Here is a 16,235-nt window from a genome sequence, read left to right as displayed (position 1 = left end):
CTTTCCTTTCCTTTCCTTTCCTTTCCTTTCCTTTCCTTTCCTTTCCTTTCCGTGCATTTTCTTTTCTTGCACAATTTTGCCTCCCCCCCTAAGGATAAGTGGAACTTCCCACCAGGACTAGGGGCTGGAAGGGGAGTCAATCCCCGGGTCTCGATCAGGTGAGGACCTGCCTCCTTTTGGCCTCTGGGACTGCCGGTCTGTGAGGTCATTTCTGGTGACTTTTTCCAGGCTGCACCCCCGACCCCATCAGGGAAGTGCTGGAGACCTCACCTCCTGCGGGGGGTACGGTGTCCAGCGAGGCCCGGGCAGGTGTCACCGAGGAGAAAGACATGTTCCTTCCATATCCTGCCGCCCCTCCTTCGCCCCCTCTGCACACCGAGGGCCTCATGTCCACTCGCTTCCGCCGCCCCCCCGCGCCCAGGACTCCCTCCCCCGACTCCCCCTGCGGCAGTTGGCCAGCTGCACGGCCTCAGCCCGCGAGCTGTCCAGAAGCCGGCTCTGTCCTTGTTTCTGGGCGGCCCTGGGAATTGCCTCTAATCTCCTCTCCGCCTTCCCCCTGCAGATGGTGACGACGACCCGCAACTCTCCTGGGTGGCCTCGTCTCCCTCCAGCAAGGATGTTGCGTCACCCACGCCGATGATCGGAGATGGGTGTGACCTCGGCTTGGGCGAGGAGGAAGGGGGCACGGGCCTGCCGTACCCTTGCCAGTTCTGCGACAAGTCCTTCATCCGCCTGAGCTACTTGAAGAGGCACGAGCAGATCCACAGCGACAAGCTGCCGTTCAAGTGCACCTATTGCAGCCGCCTCTTCAAGCACAAGAGGAGCCGTGACCGGCACATCAAGCTGCACACGGGCGACAAGAAGTACCACTGCCACGAGTGCGAGGCGGCCTTCTCCCGCAGCGACCACCTCAAGATCCACCTGAAGACGCACAGCTCCAGCAAGCCGTTCAAGTGCACGGTGTGCAAGCGCGGCTTCTCCTCCACCAGCTCGCTGCAGAGCCACATGCAGGCCCACAAGAAGAACAAGGAGCACCTGGCCAAGTCGGAGAAGGAGGCCAAGAAGGACGACTTCATGTGCGACTACTGCGAGGACACCTTCAGCCAGACCGAGGAGCTGGAGAAGCACGTGCTCACCCGCCACCCGCAGCTCTCCGAGAAGGCCGACCTGCAGTGCATCCACTGCCCCGAGGTCTTCGTGGACGAGAACGCGCTGCTCGCCCACATCCACCAAGCCCACGCCAACCAGAAACACAAGTGCCCCATGTGCCCCGAGCAGTTCTCCTCAGTGGAGGGCGTCTACTGCCACCTGGACAGCCACCGGCAGCCCGACTCCAGCAACCACAGCGTCAGCCCCGACCCCGTGCTGGGCAGCGTGGCCTCCATGAGCAGCGCCACGCCGGACTCCAGCGCGTCCGTGGAGCGCGGCTCCACCCCGGACTCCACCTTGAAGCCGCTGCGGGGCCAGAAGAAGCTGCGGGATGAGGGCCAGGGCTGGTCCAAGGTGGTCTACAGCTGCCCCTACTGCTCCAAGCGGGACTTCAACAGCCTGGCCGTGCTGGAGATCCACCTGAAGACTATCCACGCCGACAAGCCCCAGCAGAGCCACACGTGTCAGATCTGCCTGGACTCCGTGCCCACGCTGTACAACCTCAACGAGCACGTCCGCAAGCTGCACAAGAACCACGCCTACCCGGTGATGCAGCTCGGCAGCCTCTCCGCCTTCCACTGTAACTACTGCCCCGAGATGTTCGCTGACATCAACAGCCTGCAGGAGCACATCCGCGTCTCGCACTGCGGCCCCAACGTCAACCCGCCCGACGGCAACAACGCCTTCTTCTGCAACCAGTGCTCCATGGGCTTCCTGACCGAGTCCTCGCTCACGGAGCACATCCAGCAGGCGCACTGCGGCGTGGGCAGCGCCAAGCTGGAGTCTCCGGTCGTGCAGCCCGCGCAGTCCTTCATGGAGGTCTACTCCTGCCCCTACTGCACCAACTCGCCCATCTTCGGCTCCATCCTGAAGCTCACCAAGCACATCAAGGAGAACCACAAAAACATCCCGCTCGCCCACAGCAAGAAGTCCAAGGCGGAGCAGAGCCCGGTCTCGTCCGACGTGGAGGTGTCGTCCCCCAAGCGGCAGCGGCTCTCGGCCAGCGCCAACTCCATCTCCAACGGCGAGTACCCCTGCAATCAGTGCGACCTCAAGTTCTCCAGCTTCGAGAGCTTCCAGACCCACCTGAAGCTGCACCTGGAGCTGCTGCTGCGCAAGCAGGCGTGCCCCCAGTGCAAGGAGGACTTCGACTCCCAGGAGTCGCTCCTGCAGCACCTGACGGTGCATTACATGACCACGTCGACCCACTACGTGTGCGAGAGCTGCGACAAGCAGTTCTCCTCGGTGGACGACCTGCAGAAACACCTGCTGGACATGCACACCTTCGTGCTGTACCACTGCACCCTGTGCCAGGAGGTCTTCGACTCCAAGGTGTCCATCCAGGTGCACCTGGCCGTGAAGCACAGCAACGAGAAGAAGATGTACCGCTGCACGGCCTGCACCTGGGACTTCCGCAAGGAGGCCGACCTGCAGGTGCACGTCAAACACAGCCACCTGGGCAACCCGGCCAAGGCGCACAAGTGCATCTTCTGCGGGGAGACCTTCAGCACCGAGGTGGAGCTGCAGTGCCACATCACCACGCACAGCAAGAAGTACAACTGCAAGTTCTGCAGCAAGGCCTTCCACGCCATCATCCTGCTGGAGAAGCACCTGCGGGAGAAGCACTGCGTGTTCGACGCCGCCGCCGAGAACGGCACGGCCAACGGGGTGCCGCCGGCCGCCGCCAAGAAGGCGGAGCCCGCCGACCTGCAGGGCATGCTGCTGAAGAACCCCGAGGCGCCCAACAGCCACGAGGCCAGCGAGGACGACGTGGACGCGTCGGAGCCCATGTACGGCTGCGACATCTGCGGGGCGGCCTACACCATGGAGGTCCTGCTGCAGAACCACCGGCTGCGGGACCACAACATCCGGCCGGGGGAGGACGACGGCTCGCGCAAGAAGGCGGAGTTCATCAAGGGCAGCCACAAGTGCAACGTGTGCTCGCGGACTTTCTTCTCGGAGAACGGGCTCCGGGAGCACCTGCAGACGCACCGCGGCCCCGCCAAGCACTACATGTGCCCCATCTGCGGTGAGCGCTTCCCCTCCCTGCTGACGCTCACCGAGCACAAGGTGACCCACAGCAAGAGCCTGGACACCGGCACCTGTCGCATCTGCAAGATGCCCCTGCAGAGCGAGGAGGAGTTTATCGAGCACTGTCAGATGCACCCCGACCTGCGCAACTCACTCACGGGCTTCCGCTGCGTCGTGTGCATGCAGACGGTCACCTCCACGCTCGAGCTCAAGATCCACGGCACCTTCCACATGCAGAAGCTGGCGGGCAGCTCGGCTGCGTCCTCCCCCAACGGCCAGGGGCTGCAGAAGCTCTACAAGTGTGCCCTGTGCCTCAAGGAGTTCCGCAGCAAGCAGGACCTGGTGAAGCTCGACGTCAACGGGCTCCCCTACGGCCTCTGTGCCGGCTGCATGGCCCGCAGCGCCAACGGACAGGTGGGCGGCCTGGCCCCGCCCGAGCCCGCCGACCGGCCCTGCGCCGGCCTCCGCTGCCCCGAGTGCAGCGTCAAGTTCGAGAGTGCCGAGGACCTGGAGAGCCACGTGCAGGTGGACCACCGTGACCTCACGCCAGAGACCAGTGGGCCCCGGAAAGGCGCCCAGACGTCGCCAGTGCCCCGGGTAAGAGCCCGCCCCTGTTTCTCGGGGCTCCGCTGACCCCCGGAGGAGCTGCTCGTGCCGAGCTCTGTATCTCCTCGTGGTGTCGCCTCTGGTAGCCCGGAGAGGCCGCGCTGTCGTGCGGGGGTCAAGCGCATCCGCTCCGTCGTAGGCTCCGAGGCGATCGCCAGGATTGTCCGTTCCCTTCCCACGGTGTGACATTGGCATGCGTTATCTATCTCTCTGGGCCTCATCTGTCAGGAGCTCGTACGCACAAGGGGGAATAGGATTGCTTTTAGGGCCCCGTGCTGTAAGATAAGTAAAGGGCCTCGTGCCCTGGCTGACACACGGTTATAAATGATTTCATCTTTCTTACAGATCTGGGGTGGACTTACTCGCTTGTGTGTTGAGTCTCCTTGGGCGAGTCTCTTTGCTCTCTGGGCTTCAGACTCAGGATTCTTTTGATAATCCATAGAGATCGTCTCCACATAAAGGGCTCAGGACCTGCACTTAGCACGGGTCGATCATGCTAGCTGTAATCACCAGCCGATACTGTTCTCGCCCACAGCACGGCATTACAGTTAGCGCAGTTGCGGGTGCATGGAAGACGCTAGGAATGGTTCTAGCTACTGTTCTCCTTCGTGACTGATGGATCCTTTCACTCGTTCATCAGATTTGTCCCGAGTACCCGTTATATTTGGGGGTGCCTGGTGGTGGAGGAGAATCGGAAATGGACCTTACCGTGGGGGCTCCCAGACCAGGGGGAGACCACAGGCCCACAGCCAGGTTTCAATGAGGCAGGGCAAGTTCAGGCTACTGGAGGGTCCACATGGGCCATGGGGCCAGTGGCCGAGGGGCACTTGGTGGTGGGCCCGGAGCCTGCGTGGCTCTTGGGTGTCAGACAGTACGGGCCCGGGGATTCCCGCTGAGTCTATTGTCTGTTTGCAGACTGAGGAGGTGCCAGGCGGATCCCGGGAGATCTGTCCCTCGAGGGCCACTGCTGGCGCCACGGGCAGGAAGGCAGAATTTGGAGGAGGGCCACCCGCTGCAGGTGCCTGCTGGAAGACGGGGATGTAGCTCTGGGGGTTCCGCTACGGGATCAGAAGTGGGATCAGAACTGGGGCCTGGGACTCTGGGATTTCAAGGGTGAAAACGAGAGAGAAGGAGGGCTGGAGAGAGTGGAAGGAGAATGTACGGACAATGTCTCTGGCCTGGGGTCCCATAGGACACCCACTGGAGGTACTGTGCACCGGTCCTGGGCACCACTTCTCAGCTCTGCTCAGCCTCCGCTGGCTGGCGGGCTGGCCAGTGTGGGTGGACTGGGGGAGCCTTTGGGCCCTGGAGTCCGGTGGGCTGGGTTAAAATGCAAATGTCCCTCTTCCAGGACCCGCTAGGGGTTTGATCTCTCTGGGCCTCTGTCCTCTCCTATAGAGCCAGAGAGTAAGGGTGATAATGGAAGCAACACGTAGCGACAGGGTCTGTCTCCGGAGCTGACATCACCGGGGAGGCATTCGGCGGGGGGTGGGGAGGCCCTTCTGGGTTTTTAACGAGCATCTGCTGTGATTGGTCAGTGCTTGTGTCTCATCCGTGGTTAAATATTGTGACTGTTTCCTGTGCCGACCTCAGTATTTTGCCCTGAGCTTTCAGTGAGTAAAGGAAGCGCTGGGCACACAGGAAACATCACTTGCTATCTCTCCCGTTCATGATCCCAGCTCACACTTACCGAGGGTAAGGCTGTGCCGAGCACTTTCTATCTACGCTATGACACTGCCTTTATGGATGAAGAAACGGAGGCATGGAGCAGTTGGTCATTATTAGCCCCCAGCTTTCAAGAAGCAGAGAAGGGATTTGAACCCAGGGAGTGTGGGGCCGTAGCCAAGCGAGCTCTTGACCCACGTTCTGCCAGGCACCTCTGGAGCCCACACCTCTGGGGTGGGGTCTGGGATGGTTACCCTCTCGTTCAGACTTTGTGACAGTGTGGCAGGGCTGGGGCCCACACACCCTCCTCCCAGGTGCACCCCAGCCCCATCCCTGCCTGCCCACACGGCCCACCACATTGCTGGTGCCGCCAAGGCCTTGAGCTTTCGGAGCCTGCCCTTCCCCAGTCTCTGCCCCGGATTCTGCATCAAGGACCATTTCATGAAGCCCCTACTGTGTGAGCAAAGTGTTTTATATCATTCCCATGCAACAGCCTGGGAGCTTTGCCGTGACCTCTGTTTTGGCAGAGATGGTACACAGGCTCAGAAAGGTGGAATCATCTACCCAGAGATGCACAGCTGTGCCTGGCAGTTCAGAGATTCAAATCCAAGGGGGCTTGTTTTCTGGGAGCCTGACAGGCCTTCCTCTGCCTGTCCCAGGTCTTGCGAGAAAGGAGTTGAGCAGACAATCACATCTAGAGGCCTGGGCAGATGGGCCATTTGCAGAAAGGAGCCAGACAAAGCGTGGAACCTTCCCAGTGGAGACCCAGCCTCTGGGGCCTTGCCCCCTGCCTGGGCACGCCTGGGGGCAGGGGCCCAGATGTCTGTTCGCCCACCCCTCGCTCCCCTAGGACTCACGCATGTAAGAGCAGACTCTGGGGGCCGAGCAAGGGCTTGGGGGCTGGCAGGCTGGGACCCTCGGGAGTGTATCCATAGCAACCAGCTCTCGGAGGACTGGGTTCCCGTGGGGCTGAGGCTGCTGTTGGCTGGAGCGGGAAGCATGGAGGTTCCACCCCCTCCCCCCACCCCCACTCTGTTTATGGGTAGTAACAACATCGCCCCAACTCTAGGCCAGTGTGGGCAGACCCCAGCCCTCCATCGACCCCCCAGGTCCTCACAGTGCCAGGTGGGGCAGACTGGGTGCTCTCACACAGGTCAGAGGGCTTGGCCAGGCCGTATCAGCTCTCTGTTCCCTAGCCTAGGACCGTCCAGGCTGTTCTGGGACACGTTGCTGAGGAAAGCTGCTCAGACAGCGGCTCTGGAGGCAGCCTGCCTGGCCTCAAATCCCCAGCCCCTTGCTTGGCAGTGCAGAGCTCTGGCCAAGTGGCTTAGCCTCCCCAAACTCTACTTTCTCCGCCCTTAAAGTGGGGCTTACCGAGTGATTGTGAGTCTTCACAATGGACAGAGCCCGCACATAGTAGGTGCTCAGTCAATGTGAGCTGCCATCCCCATCATGGAAATTCAGCAGCTATGGACTGCCTTCCCCGTCGCTCCCTTTCTTCTCGTCCCTGTTGCTACTGGTCTCAAGCGTGTTCTGCCTCTGCCCCGGGCTCCTCTCTGAGGTTGCTGGGGGCCATGCAGGGGGTGGCGGCCGTGGTCGCAGGCCCCGGGGCTCAGCTCTGGTTCCACTGGGCTGGGCTCTGGGGAAGGGGCTTATGACAGAGGAGGTGCTTTGAATGCGAAGTTCTCTCTTTCTATAATTATGTCTCCTGGTGGGGACTGAAGCTCCAGAGGAGGAGGGGGTCTCTGGGGGATGGAGGAGGGGAAGACAGACCAAGAGGGAGGTACTTCGGGGAGGACGGAGTCTGGCCAGCGTTGCAGCAGGAGGGAGACAGAGTGAGAGAGTCCTTCCTGCTTGTCCCTGAGCTCATGCTCCACCAACACGGAGGAGCCGACGGCCCCGCAGGGTGCCTGTGACCCTGGGCCTTGGGCAGCCCTGGCTTTGCGTGCAAGGCCGGAAGGGCTGTCTCTGCGTGGGGACCGCGTGCTTAGTGGATGTGGGTGCTGGTGAACCTGTGCGTGTGGCAGGGCGTGGGTGCCTGGGTGTGAGCACACACGTGGACACTCGGGAGTCTGCGCGTGTGTCCGGGAGGGTGTGTCTGGGAGGGGTGTGTGCATGGGCTCGTGCAGCTGTGGGCACATCTGGGCGTGATGGATGTAGCTGTTGGGGGTCCAGTGAGAGAGCCGGAAGCCTTTGTGTCCCAGGAGGAGTTTGGATACATCAACGCGTGTGAGCTTGTGGTTGTGAGGACACCCATGGGTGTTGTACTTGTGTGTCTGTGTTACAGGGAGCAGGTTGCAGTGTGTGGCGGGGGTTGGGGGTCTTGTGTGTTCACAGTGAGTTGGGGTGTGGGAGTGTATATACGTCTGCTTGCGTGTCTGTGTGTGTCCTTGTGGGCACGTCCGTACCTGTGCATGCAGGTTCTGTGTGCGTGTGTGTGTGTGTGTGTGTGTGTGCGCGCACACCCAGGCTCTTGTGGTCAGCGGCCTCCCCTCCCTTAGGAATGGCCTGGAGTCCTTCTCCCCGTCAGGAAGGCCCCGTTATCGGCACTCTTCCTCCTGCTGCCGACAGGGTGGCCGCACGATGGAGGAGCCCTGGGGAAAGCTTCTCATCCTGCCCGGCCCCTGGTGATTCTTTTACCAAGCACAGCGACCCACTGCATTCACCTGCCCCTAGGTGGGACAACCAAACTCACCCTGATCATGGACTGTCCCCTGCACTGGTCTGGACCAGCCATGGCTATGGTATGGCCTCCACAGACTTCTACCCAAGCAGAACCATGGAGGGGGACACGGCCTTCCTTGTACAGCGGGCTTCCTTGGTGTGGACATTCCGGGGCTGTGTTTCATTCTCCCTCACCCCTCCCTCCCTTCTTTTCTTCCCGCATCAAGGGGATGGGGCACGCATGTGTAAAGAAATGAATGACTTTGACAGTGGAGAGACCCAAGATCATTGCTCTCCGTGAGCACGGATGTGGAGTTGAGCTGACATGGGGGCTTGGGGCCTGTGTCCCCCCAGAAGACCTCAGTCCCCACCATCTCCTCTGGCTTGAACATCTCCTCTGTCTCTTGTGTGGCCAGAACCCCCAGTCCTGTCCTGCCCCCCAGCCTCATGCCATTCTTCCTGGGGCATTTCAAGGCTAAATGCCCACTTCTCAGCCACTCTTCGGAACCCCTGGGTCTTCTGCAACGTTGGGGAAGGGCCCCGGTCTTATCAGAGCCGGTCCTGGAGCCTGAGCAGGGACGCTGCCTCTGGAACCTAAGCTCCCAGCACCAGCCAAGACTGTTGTTTCTTCACTCATGTGTTTGACCGGGATTTGCTCAGCACCGATAACAATGGTAATAAAAGTGACGTCGTTATGAGGCTCTCGCCCTGGGCCGGCTGGCGAGGATCCGGTCGGTGTACAGAATCCGTCTTTGGTTCTCTTTGTTCCTTCTGTTCTAGTAGAGTGTTTTGCAACATAGTATTTGCAACTTTGCTCATTTGTTCCACAAATGCTTCCCCAGCAGGGAGTCTCTGCCGGCCCTGGGATCTCACAGGTGGACGAAGTACATCCTGGGCGTCTGGGTGCTTGCAGTGCAGTGGGGGGGGGGGGCACAAACAAGTGATTCAGCCATGACAAATCCGTGTGCCGAGGAATTAGATGCTTTAAGCATAAGCTCGGGCTGGGGGGCCCCTGCACTCATCCCGGGGTGGGAAGAGGAGGCTTCTCAGCAGAGGTGACATTTGAACAGAGTCCTTAAGGATGGAAAGAGTATACTCCTAGTGGAGGACACAGCGTGGGCAAAGGCCTGGAGGTGGGACCCTCGAGGGAGCTGCAGATGTGGTTGGAGCCACCCTGGGAGCTGAGACAACTGAGCCCCCTGGTGGTTTATCCTGGCCTCATCGTTGAGGGTTGGGCCTGAGTCGAGAAATCCGAGAAATCCAAAGTCCCACTCCCTTTTCCAGGGGTGGAAGGAGGCCCCATCGTGCTGGAGCTGAAGTGGTCTTCAAAAAGCTTGGATATTTTGGATTCCACTACCACCCCGTCCCCTTCATAAAAACCCACAGCCACAGACCTTCCCCCACACAGGCAATACTGCCCCCGTCCACAGGGACCTGCTTTCACCATCACCCAGCCAGGCTTAGCTGCTGAGAATGAGCTCCACTCTTTGGAATGGGTCTCCCAGAAGCTCGGAAGCTTCCGATGATCTCTATTTTCCTGCTCCCACCCCTCAAGGCAGCTGGTCTCAGCTTCCTGTGTGTGAAAGCCAGCTGTAGGATCACCCGTGGCCTTGTGTGCCCAGGGCAAATGAGGAATTCCTCAGTTACTTCTAAGCACCAAGATTGGCAGGAGCGGTATCCCCTGTTTGGCCACATGGTCCTTAGGGCGGGTAAAGAGAGTAGCTGGACGGATGGAACGATAGTTGTATGGTGGGATAGGTGGATGGGTGGGTAGATGATTAGACAGAGGATAGGTAGAGGAAGGTAGGGGAAGGCAGACCAATGAACAGGCAGACGGATGGATGGATGAATGGGTGATGGTAGGTGTGTATGTGTAGATGGATGATAAGATGAGTAGATGGATTGATGGGTAGGCAGCTGAATGTGTGTGTATGGGGGGGGAGTTGGATAGGTAGATAGCGGGTAGGTAGATGGATGGATGATGGGTAGATGGATGGTTGGGTAGCTGGGGGAAGCATAGATGGATCTGAGCATGCTCCAAGCAGGGCAGCCTCCCTCAACTTCCTTTCCATGGTCATACTGTGTGCTCTCACCTTGGGATGGTGATTCCCACCATGGCAATGTCCCCAGATCTAACAGGGGAGCACCTCCCTTAGAATGTAGCCCACTCCCCTTCCCCAGGCTGCAGAGCTAGATTCGGAGGCAGGTAGGAAGACAATGACCCGGAAAGACCTGGGAGGGGACCAGAGCCATTCTGGAAAGTCTTGAGCCGGGACCTCCAGGCCGTTTTGCTTTATGCTCTTTTCTACTTCCTGACTATCTAATTTCTTTCTTTTTGGCTTCCAAACAGAAAAAGACATACCAGTGCATCAAGTGCCAGATGACCTTTGAGAACGAGAGAGAGATCCAAATCCATGTTGCCAACCACATGATTGGTAAGAGAGCGTTTCCTCCCACCCGTGCCGGGGCTGCTCATCGGGGTTTGGAATTCGTGCTTCCAGTCATCATTTCACTGCTTTTAGGGTGAAAGATGGAGTCACAGCTGCTGTTTCAGAGACATTTCCAATGGAGTAAAATGTAAGAGCTGGAGCACTTTCCCCATCCAGCCTGCTTGTCGCAGCTCCACTCACATTACAATCAAACTTTTGACAATCTCTTCCATTTCCCAGCATAAATTTCCCTCCATTTCTGAAACGAAGTGCTTTCTAGTTGTCAAGCACTCAGGGGCAATTATGCCTCAATTTCGTATGTCATGACATTGAATAGATTTAACTGCTTGCATTTCCCCGCTAAATGTGGTGAATTCCTCAGGCACGTTGTCAAAACAGAGTGCTTACAAAGTTATTTCAGTACTTTTCCTATTCCTCTTCAAGTGGTTTTGGACTTTGGAAAATGCAGCCTTTCCAGAAGGGAGACTTTCAAAGCACCGTAGTGTCCCCTCTTGGCCAGAGGTACGGAGGGAAGGCGTGAGGTCTTCTGCACCTTGCGTGGACGGGTGTGGGCTCCCCGGCGGCTGGGGATGCCCTCGGTGTAGGAGGGAGCGGGGTTGGATTTCCGGTGAGCATGGGGGCTTGGCCCAGGGGGTGGAGGACTAGGCAGTGAGGGCTCTGGGAGTTTCTGGAATCCTGGTGCCCTGGGTGTCTGGTGGAAGCATGGTCGCCTTCTCCAAGACCCCTGCAGTCCGAACAGCGAGGCTGACCCTTCACTTCCTCGAATATCTTTCCATTGTAGTCTTAAAGATCGCCGTGCCGTCGGAGTGCTGTTTTACACAACCCTTAATTGCATACATTCAAAGAGATCATTAACCGCGCAGCTCCGTGAATTCTCACGAACCGAGCACACCTGTGTAAGCAACAGCCCTGCCAGGAAGCAGAGTATCTCTGCACCCCAGAAGCCCCCTCCTGGCACCTCCAGGCCCTCCCCCCACCAACGAAACGTCGTCACCGTCCTGATGTCGAATGGCATAGGGCTTTTTTGGCCCCTTTTGCACTTGATGTAAACGGGATCGTACGGTCTCTGCTCGTTGGTGTCCGGCGGCTTTCGCTCATTCGCGTTCGTGCCCATAGTTTGGACGTCGCCCCTTCTCAGGGGTGTGTACTATTCTGTCGTACGAACGCGTCGCCAAGTATCTTGTCTGTTCGACTCTTGATGGGTATCTTGGTCATTTCCGCGTGGGAGTGGTTTCAGGTCGTGCGCTGCTGAGATGTTCTCGTATGTGGATGTTGGTGAGAGCGGGTGCGTGTGGTTTGAATGGAAAGATCGGGAGGGCTGGAGTTGGTGGGTCATGGGTTACCAGGAGGCTCACACTCAGTAGATACAGACGGGCAGATTTCCAAGGCGGTTGTGTGAAACTGCCATCCCACCGGCAAGGCAGGAGAATCGTCTACGCTGTGCCACCATCCACGTTCTCCACAGAAGGAGCTAAGACCCTTCTTCAGGGAAGTCATGCTCAGGGTGAGGGTGGTACCCTGGTCCCCCCGCAGTGGCGGCCTTGGCACGCTCGGTGGGTTGGGGTGTCCCGTGTCCCGGTGACTCTGAGTGGTCCCCCTGAAGGTGCAGACCCCGACCGTGTGCGGGGTGGGGCTCGCCCGGTGGTGAGGGGTCACGGGGAGCTGAGGAAGGGCAGGTAAGGCCCCGGGAGTTCAGCCTGACAGGGAGATTGGTGGCTTTTTAATTTCTCCTGTTCGAAAGCCCCCTGCTGAAGCAGAAGAAGGAAACTATCCTGTCAGTCACTGGCTGCTGAGAGCGCTTTCATGGGAGTGTCAAGGAGGTAAAGATGAAGATATCTAAAAATGTTTGCTTTTGTAGCAGGTGTTAATGTGTGTGCCTGTTTGTAAGCACGAAGGGCAAGAGCCTGGCTAATTGGACCACAGTGATTTCAAAGGTGCTTCCCCCACCCACCCCCCTTCCACCTCTCCTTCTGCGCAGAGCCTGGAAGCCATGTGTCCTTAGGTGGAAGTCTAGGGAGTTGCTCCTAACTAGAGAGGTGGGCTGGGAGATGGGAAAGGGGGGCCAAAGGGGCATCCGGAGCTCGGTGCGAGCAGAGCGCTGGGCTCCCGAGGGAGGCAGTGCTGTCAGGGGGCTGGGCAGGGCCCCTCACCCGAGCCTGCTCTGCAGTGCCGTGAGCCGGCCTGGTTCCCAGGACACATGGGGAACAGGCAGCAAGGAGCTGCTCGTCTCAGCCTGAGAGTCCGAAGGAGATGTTCATGCAATTGCAGAAAGTGTCACCATGCCGTATCCCCGTGCAGGGCCCACCCTGCGAGGCATGGGCTGGGGACCCCATGAGAGCCATGCCTCTGGGGGCAGGGTGCAGTCTCTTGCTCTAACCTGCCCTCCCCACCTGCCGGCCCTGCCCTGGCCTCATCAACCCCATTTATCAAAGAACATTGACCGAGCACCTCTTGCATGTGGAGTGCTAGGGAGGTCTCAGGTGATCCAGGGAGGAGGGGACCTGGTCCCTGCCCTCAGGGACCTTACGGCACCCCGTAGGAGACACCACGACACACACATCATGCCGGGAAGGGAGGTGTCACTGGGTGAGGGTGCCGAGCCCTGCCACATGCCAGGTCCCCTATGGAGGTGCCCTCCTCCGTCTCATCGAGGAGCTTCAGCGAGGTATCCGAGTTCTTCCAGAGACAAAGTAGCAGAACCAGGGTCTGAATAAGGCTGGACTCTCTGCACTGTGTGTGGCTCCCTGCCGGGGTCTGTGGCAGGAAGGACCCCGCGCTGCCCGCAGGGGAAGCTGATGGCATCCGGCATCCAGGTAACGCACAATGCCGGGAGGTTGACGCTCCCAGAACGAGGACTGAGGGATGCAGAGAGGTCTGTCAGAAAGGCCTGGGTGTTGAAGGCGGAAGAGGAGTTTTCTCTGTGGCAGGCCCATCACTGACCGAGGGCACAGCTTTAACAAGGAAGGCCAGTCACCGGAGAGCAGCGGCCTCGGAGGGCTCAGCGGAAGGAGGTCCTTGCAGGATGGGCTGTTAGATGGAGGAGGTGGGGAGCAGTGTCTGTGGGAGGACCGTGGGGCGAGCCAGACTCAGAGGCAGGAGCAGAGGAGAGAGTTTGGGGGCTTGGAGGAGCCCCACCTCGCTGGGATGGAGGCCTCTCATGTGGGAGCATCGTGGGCAGTGAGGGTGGGGAGGTAGCTTGGGGCTAGGCCACAGAGGGCCTTGAATGCCAGGTTAAGGGGGTTGGGTTTGGACTCGACCCTGTGGGCCGGAGTCCAAATCTGGGGATTTATTTGGCTTTTCTTAAAAAACCAGGAGAGGTGGCAGCCAGGGCCCTGGGTTCCCATATGGCGCAACTGATGAGCTCGGCGGCAGCTGGGATCGTGTGTTCCCAGGCACCATAGTCCCACCCATCCCTACTGTCTTTTACGGGCTGCTTTGCTCATTTGTGTCCCCAGCCTGGTTCCTGTGGGCACCTGAATGTGCAACCTTGGGCTCATGCACTAGGGAGCCATTGAAGGTTTGGGAGCAGAGGACAGCCTGGATGTAGCTGAGTGCTTTAGGGAGATGAATCTGGCTGCAGTGTTGAGGGGGGAAGAAGATAGAGGGGAACAGAGACCTGCTGGCCTGGCCCGGAGGTGAGGGGCTGAGGCCAGGAGAGAAGAGAGGAGGGAGGTGATAGAACCGTTATTTGATATCTGGTTTGTACGGTGTGCCTACTCGGCCCCGGTGGCTTGGGGAAGGTGGCAGGGGCAATGGTGGGAGATAGGAATGGAAGAGTACTGGGCCCAAGAGCCCCAGCTGGGGCTGGCTCCGAAGTCCCAGTAAAAACTGTTGGGGCCCAGTGTCCCTGTGGACAGCTTTCCCTGCTAAATGGCCCGAGGCCGGAGTGGATGCCTGCAGCTGGTGGGGGCAAAAGCCCCCCTTAGCAGCACCAAGGGGACTTGGCGGGTAGAAGCGGTGCTGTTCAGCTTGGCGGCCTTCTCATAAACGTGGGGCGTGGGGGGTCTGAGGCCGGCCTCCCCAGGGACCTGGACTGCTGGAGACCTCCCCTGGGGGCTACTAAAGCGGCCTTTTTATAGCGGGGGGCCTCTTCGTGGCTCTGCAGCCTCCAGACCCTGGGAGTTATGATGACTCAGGGACGCGTCTCCTTGGGAACATTTTCCCAGCACCCTCTCCGGCTGCTGCTGGCGAGGGAGTGATTTGGAGCCGATAGAAAGGCAAGGGTTTTTTGAAACCTTTTCAGCAGCAGGGTCGCCTTTGAAATCCCCCCTCCCCACAGGGAACGAGGCCCCCTTCTCTGGGCTTCCCCCAGCTTTTGAAATGGTTTTAGACGCCCCCTCCCCCAGCAGGCACATCAAAAACTTGGAGCGGTCCACAGCCCTGTTCTGCGGCCTCCCACGGGGATGACCCGGCCCCCCCCAGCTGCCCTTGCCCACCAGCCACTGCCTCCACATCGGGAAGGATGCCCCCCCACCCCGCCCCCGAAAATGTCTCTGCGCGAGGCCTGCCTTGGGCTTCCTGTGGCCTGGCTCAGAGGCAGGGCCCCCTTCCAGTGGCTGGAACGGGGGGAGAGTCTTGCTCTGCATGTTGAACAGGTAGGCACAGAGCGTGTGCAGCCCTTCTGGGGCACCTGAGGCCTCAGACCCCGAAGAAAGCCAATTTGCCAGCGTTGGGCCTGCCCGCTTCTCAGCTGCCCGTGGATGTTTCTCCCCTTGGTTCCTGCTGGGCGTGGCTGCATAAGGGGTCTGAGAACTTGTCCTTGAAATAACGAACTTGCTCTGACCCAGGCTGGCCCTGAGGGAGTGACTCAGCTCTGGGCCCTGGTGTCTTTACCCAGGGCTTCACGGGCCCCTGGGGGGAGCCCTGAGGAGGGTCAGGGCTGGGAAGGGACAGTCCTCAGGGAACCTTGACAGGAACGTTCACCCTCTATGTCCTTGGAAAGTGGCTGCGGACTCTGTGGCAGGCAGCCAGCCAGGCCAGAGTCAGACTCGGCCCAGTGGGGCATTAGGCATTCTGGGGATGTTTTCCCGGTCACATCAGCCCCATTCCCTGGGTGCCTCTGAGGGCTAAGCTTTGCTGTGGGGATGAAGAAATTGGGGGCATCTGGAAGATCCCACCTCCTGCTCAGGCCTTTAAAATCCCGCCCCCCACATGCTGGGCTGGTGGTCCTTGTCTGTTGTCCCTTCCCTGGCCCTTCCCTCTCTGTGGCAGGATGGGCCATGGTCCCCGCAGAGGGTGTGTGTGTGTGTGTGTGTGTGTGTGTGTGGTGGGGGCTTCTGGCTTCCAAGTCTTTAAGATGCACATCCCTAGAGACACCCTGAAAGCCACCTTGCAGTCTGGGTCCCCACTCGTTCTGTAGCTGCTTGCACGCCCGGGACCCGCGCTAAAGGCCTGGCCAGCAGCATTTGGGAGGGGAGGGGAGTTCTGGTGTGGAAATTAGTGTGTCACCCTCCCACCAGGGAAATACAAAACCCCTCAGATGTAACGGAAGAGGAAAACACATGGAAAGGACAAGGAGGAGGGGTCCCTGTGTACTGTCTACCATGAACACATGTTGCTGAAGGGGACTGTGTTCGGCTCTTCCGTGGTGCTTTGGATTTATGAAATGCCCAGACCTAAAACATCTGTCCACCTGTAAAACGTGAAGAAAATGTCTCCTTCCCCCGCAGA

General features: G+C 59.3%; 1 protein-coding gene across 2 annotated transcripts in view; it reads left to right on the top strand.

The window, feature by feature from the left end:
- The window catches only part of ZNF423 (zinc finger protein 423), a 137,718-nt gene that overhangs the window by 1,004 nt on the left and 120,479 nt on the right, over positions 1 to 16,235 (top strand). Inside the window, exons 2-3 of one of the 2 annotated variants that reach the window (XM_040633268.1) lie at positions 1,353 to 3,777; positions 10,466 to 10,550. In XM_040633268.1, the coding sequence (XP_040489202.1) occupies positions 1,353 to 3,777; positions 10,466 to 10,550 (2,510 nt within the window). Of the gene's footprint in view, positions 1 to 560; positions 3,778 to 10,465; positions 10,551 to 16,235 lie in introns of those variants that run through there. The other variant, XM_040633267.1, reaches the window with a different exon arrangement.

Source organism: Ursus maritimus, unplaced genomic scaffold (genome assembly GCF_017311325.1).
Source record: "Ursus maritimus isolate PB19 unplaced genomic scaffold, ASM1731132v1 scaffold_19, whole genome shotgun sequence".
Taxonomy (NCBI): Eukaryota; Metazoa; Chordata; class Mammalia; order Carnivora; family Ursidae; genus Ursus; species Ursus maritimus.
The sequence above is the reverse complement of the archived record's forward strand: the minus strand, read 5'-3'. Positions and strand labels throughout refer to the sequence as shown.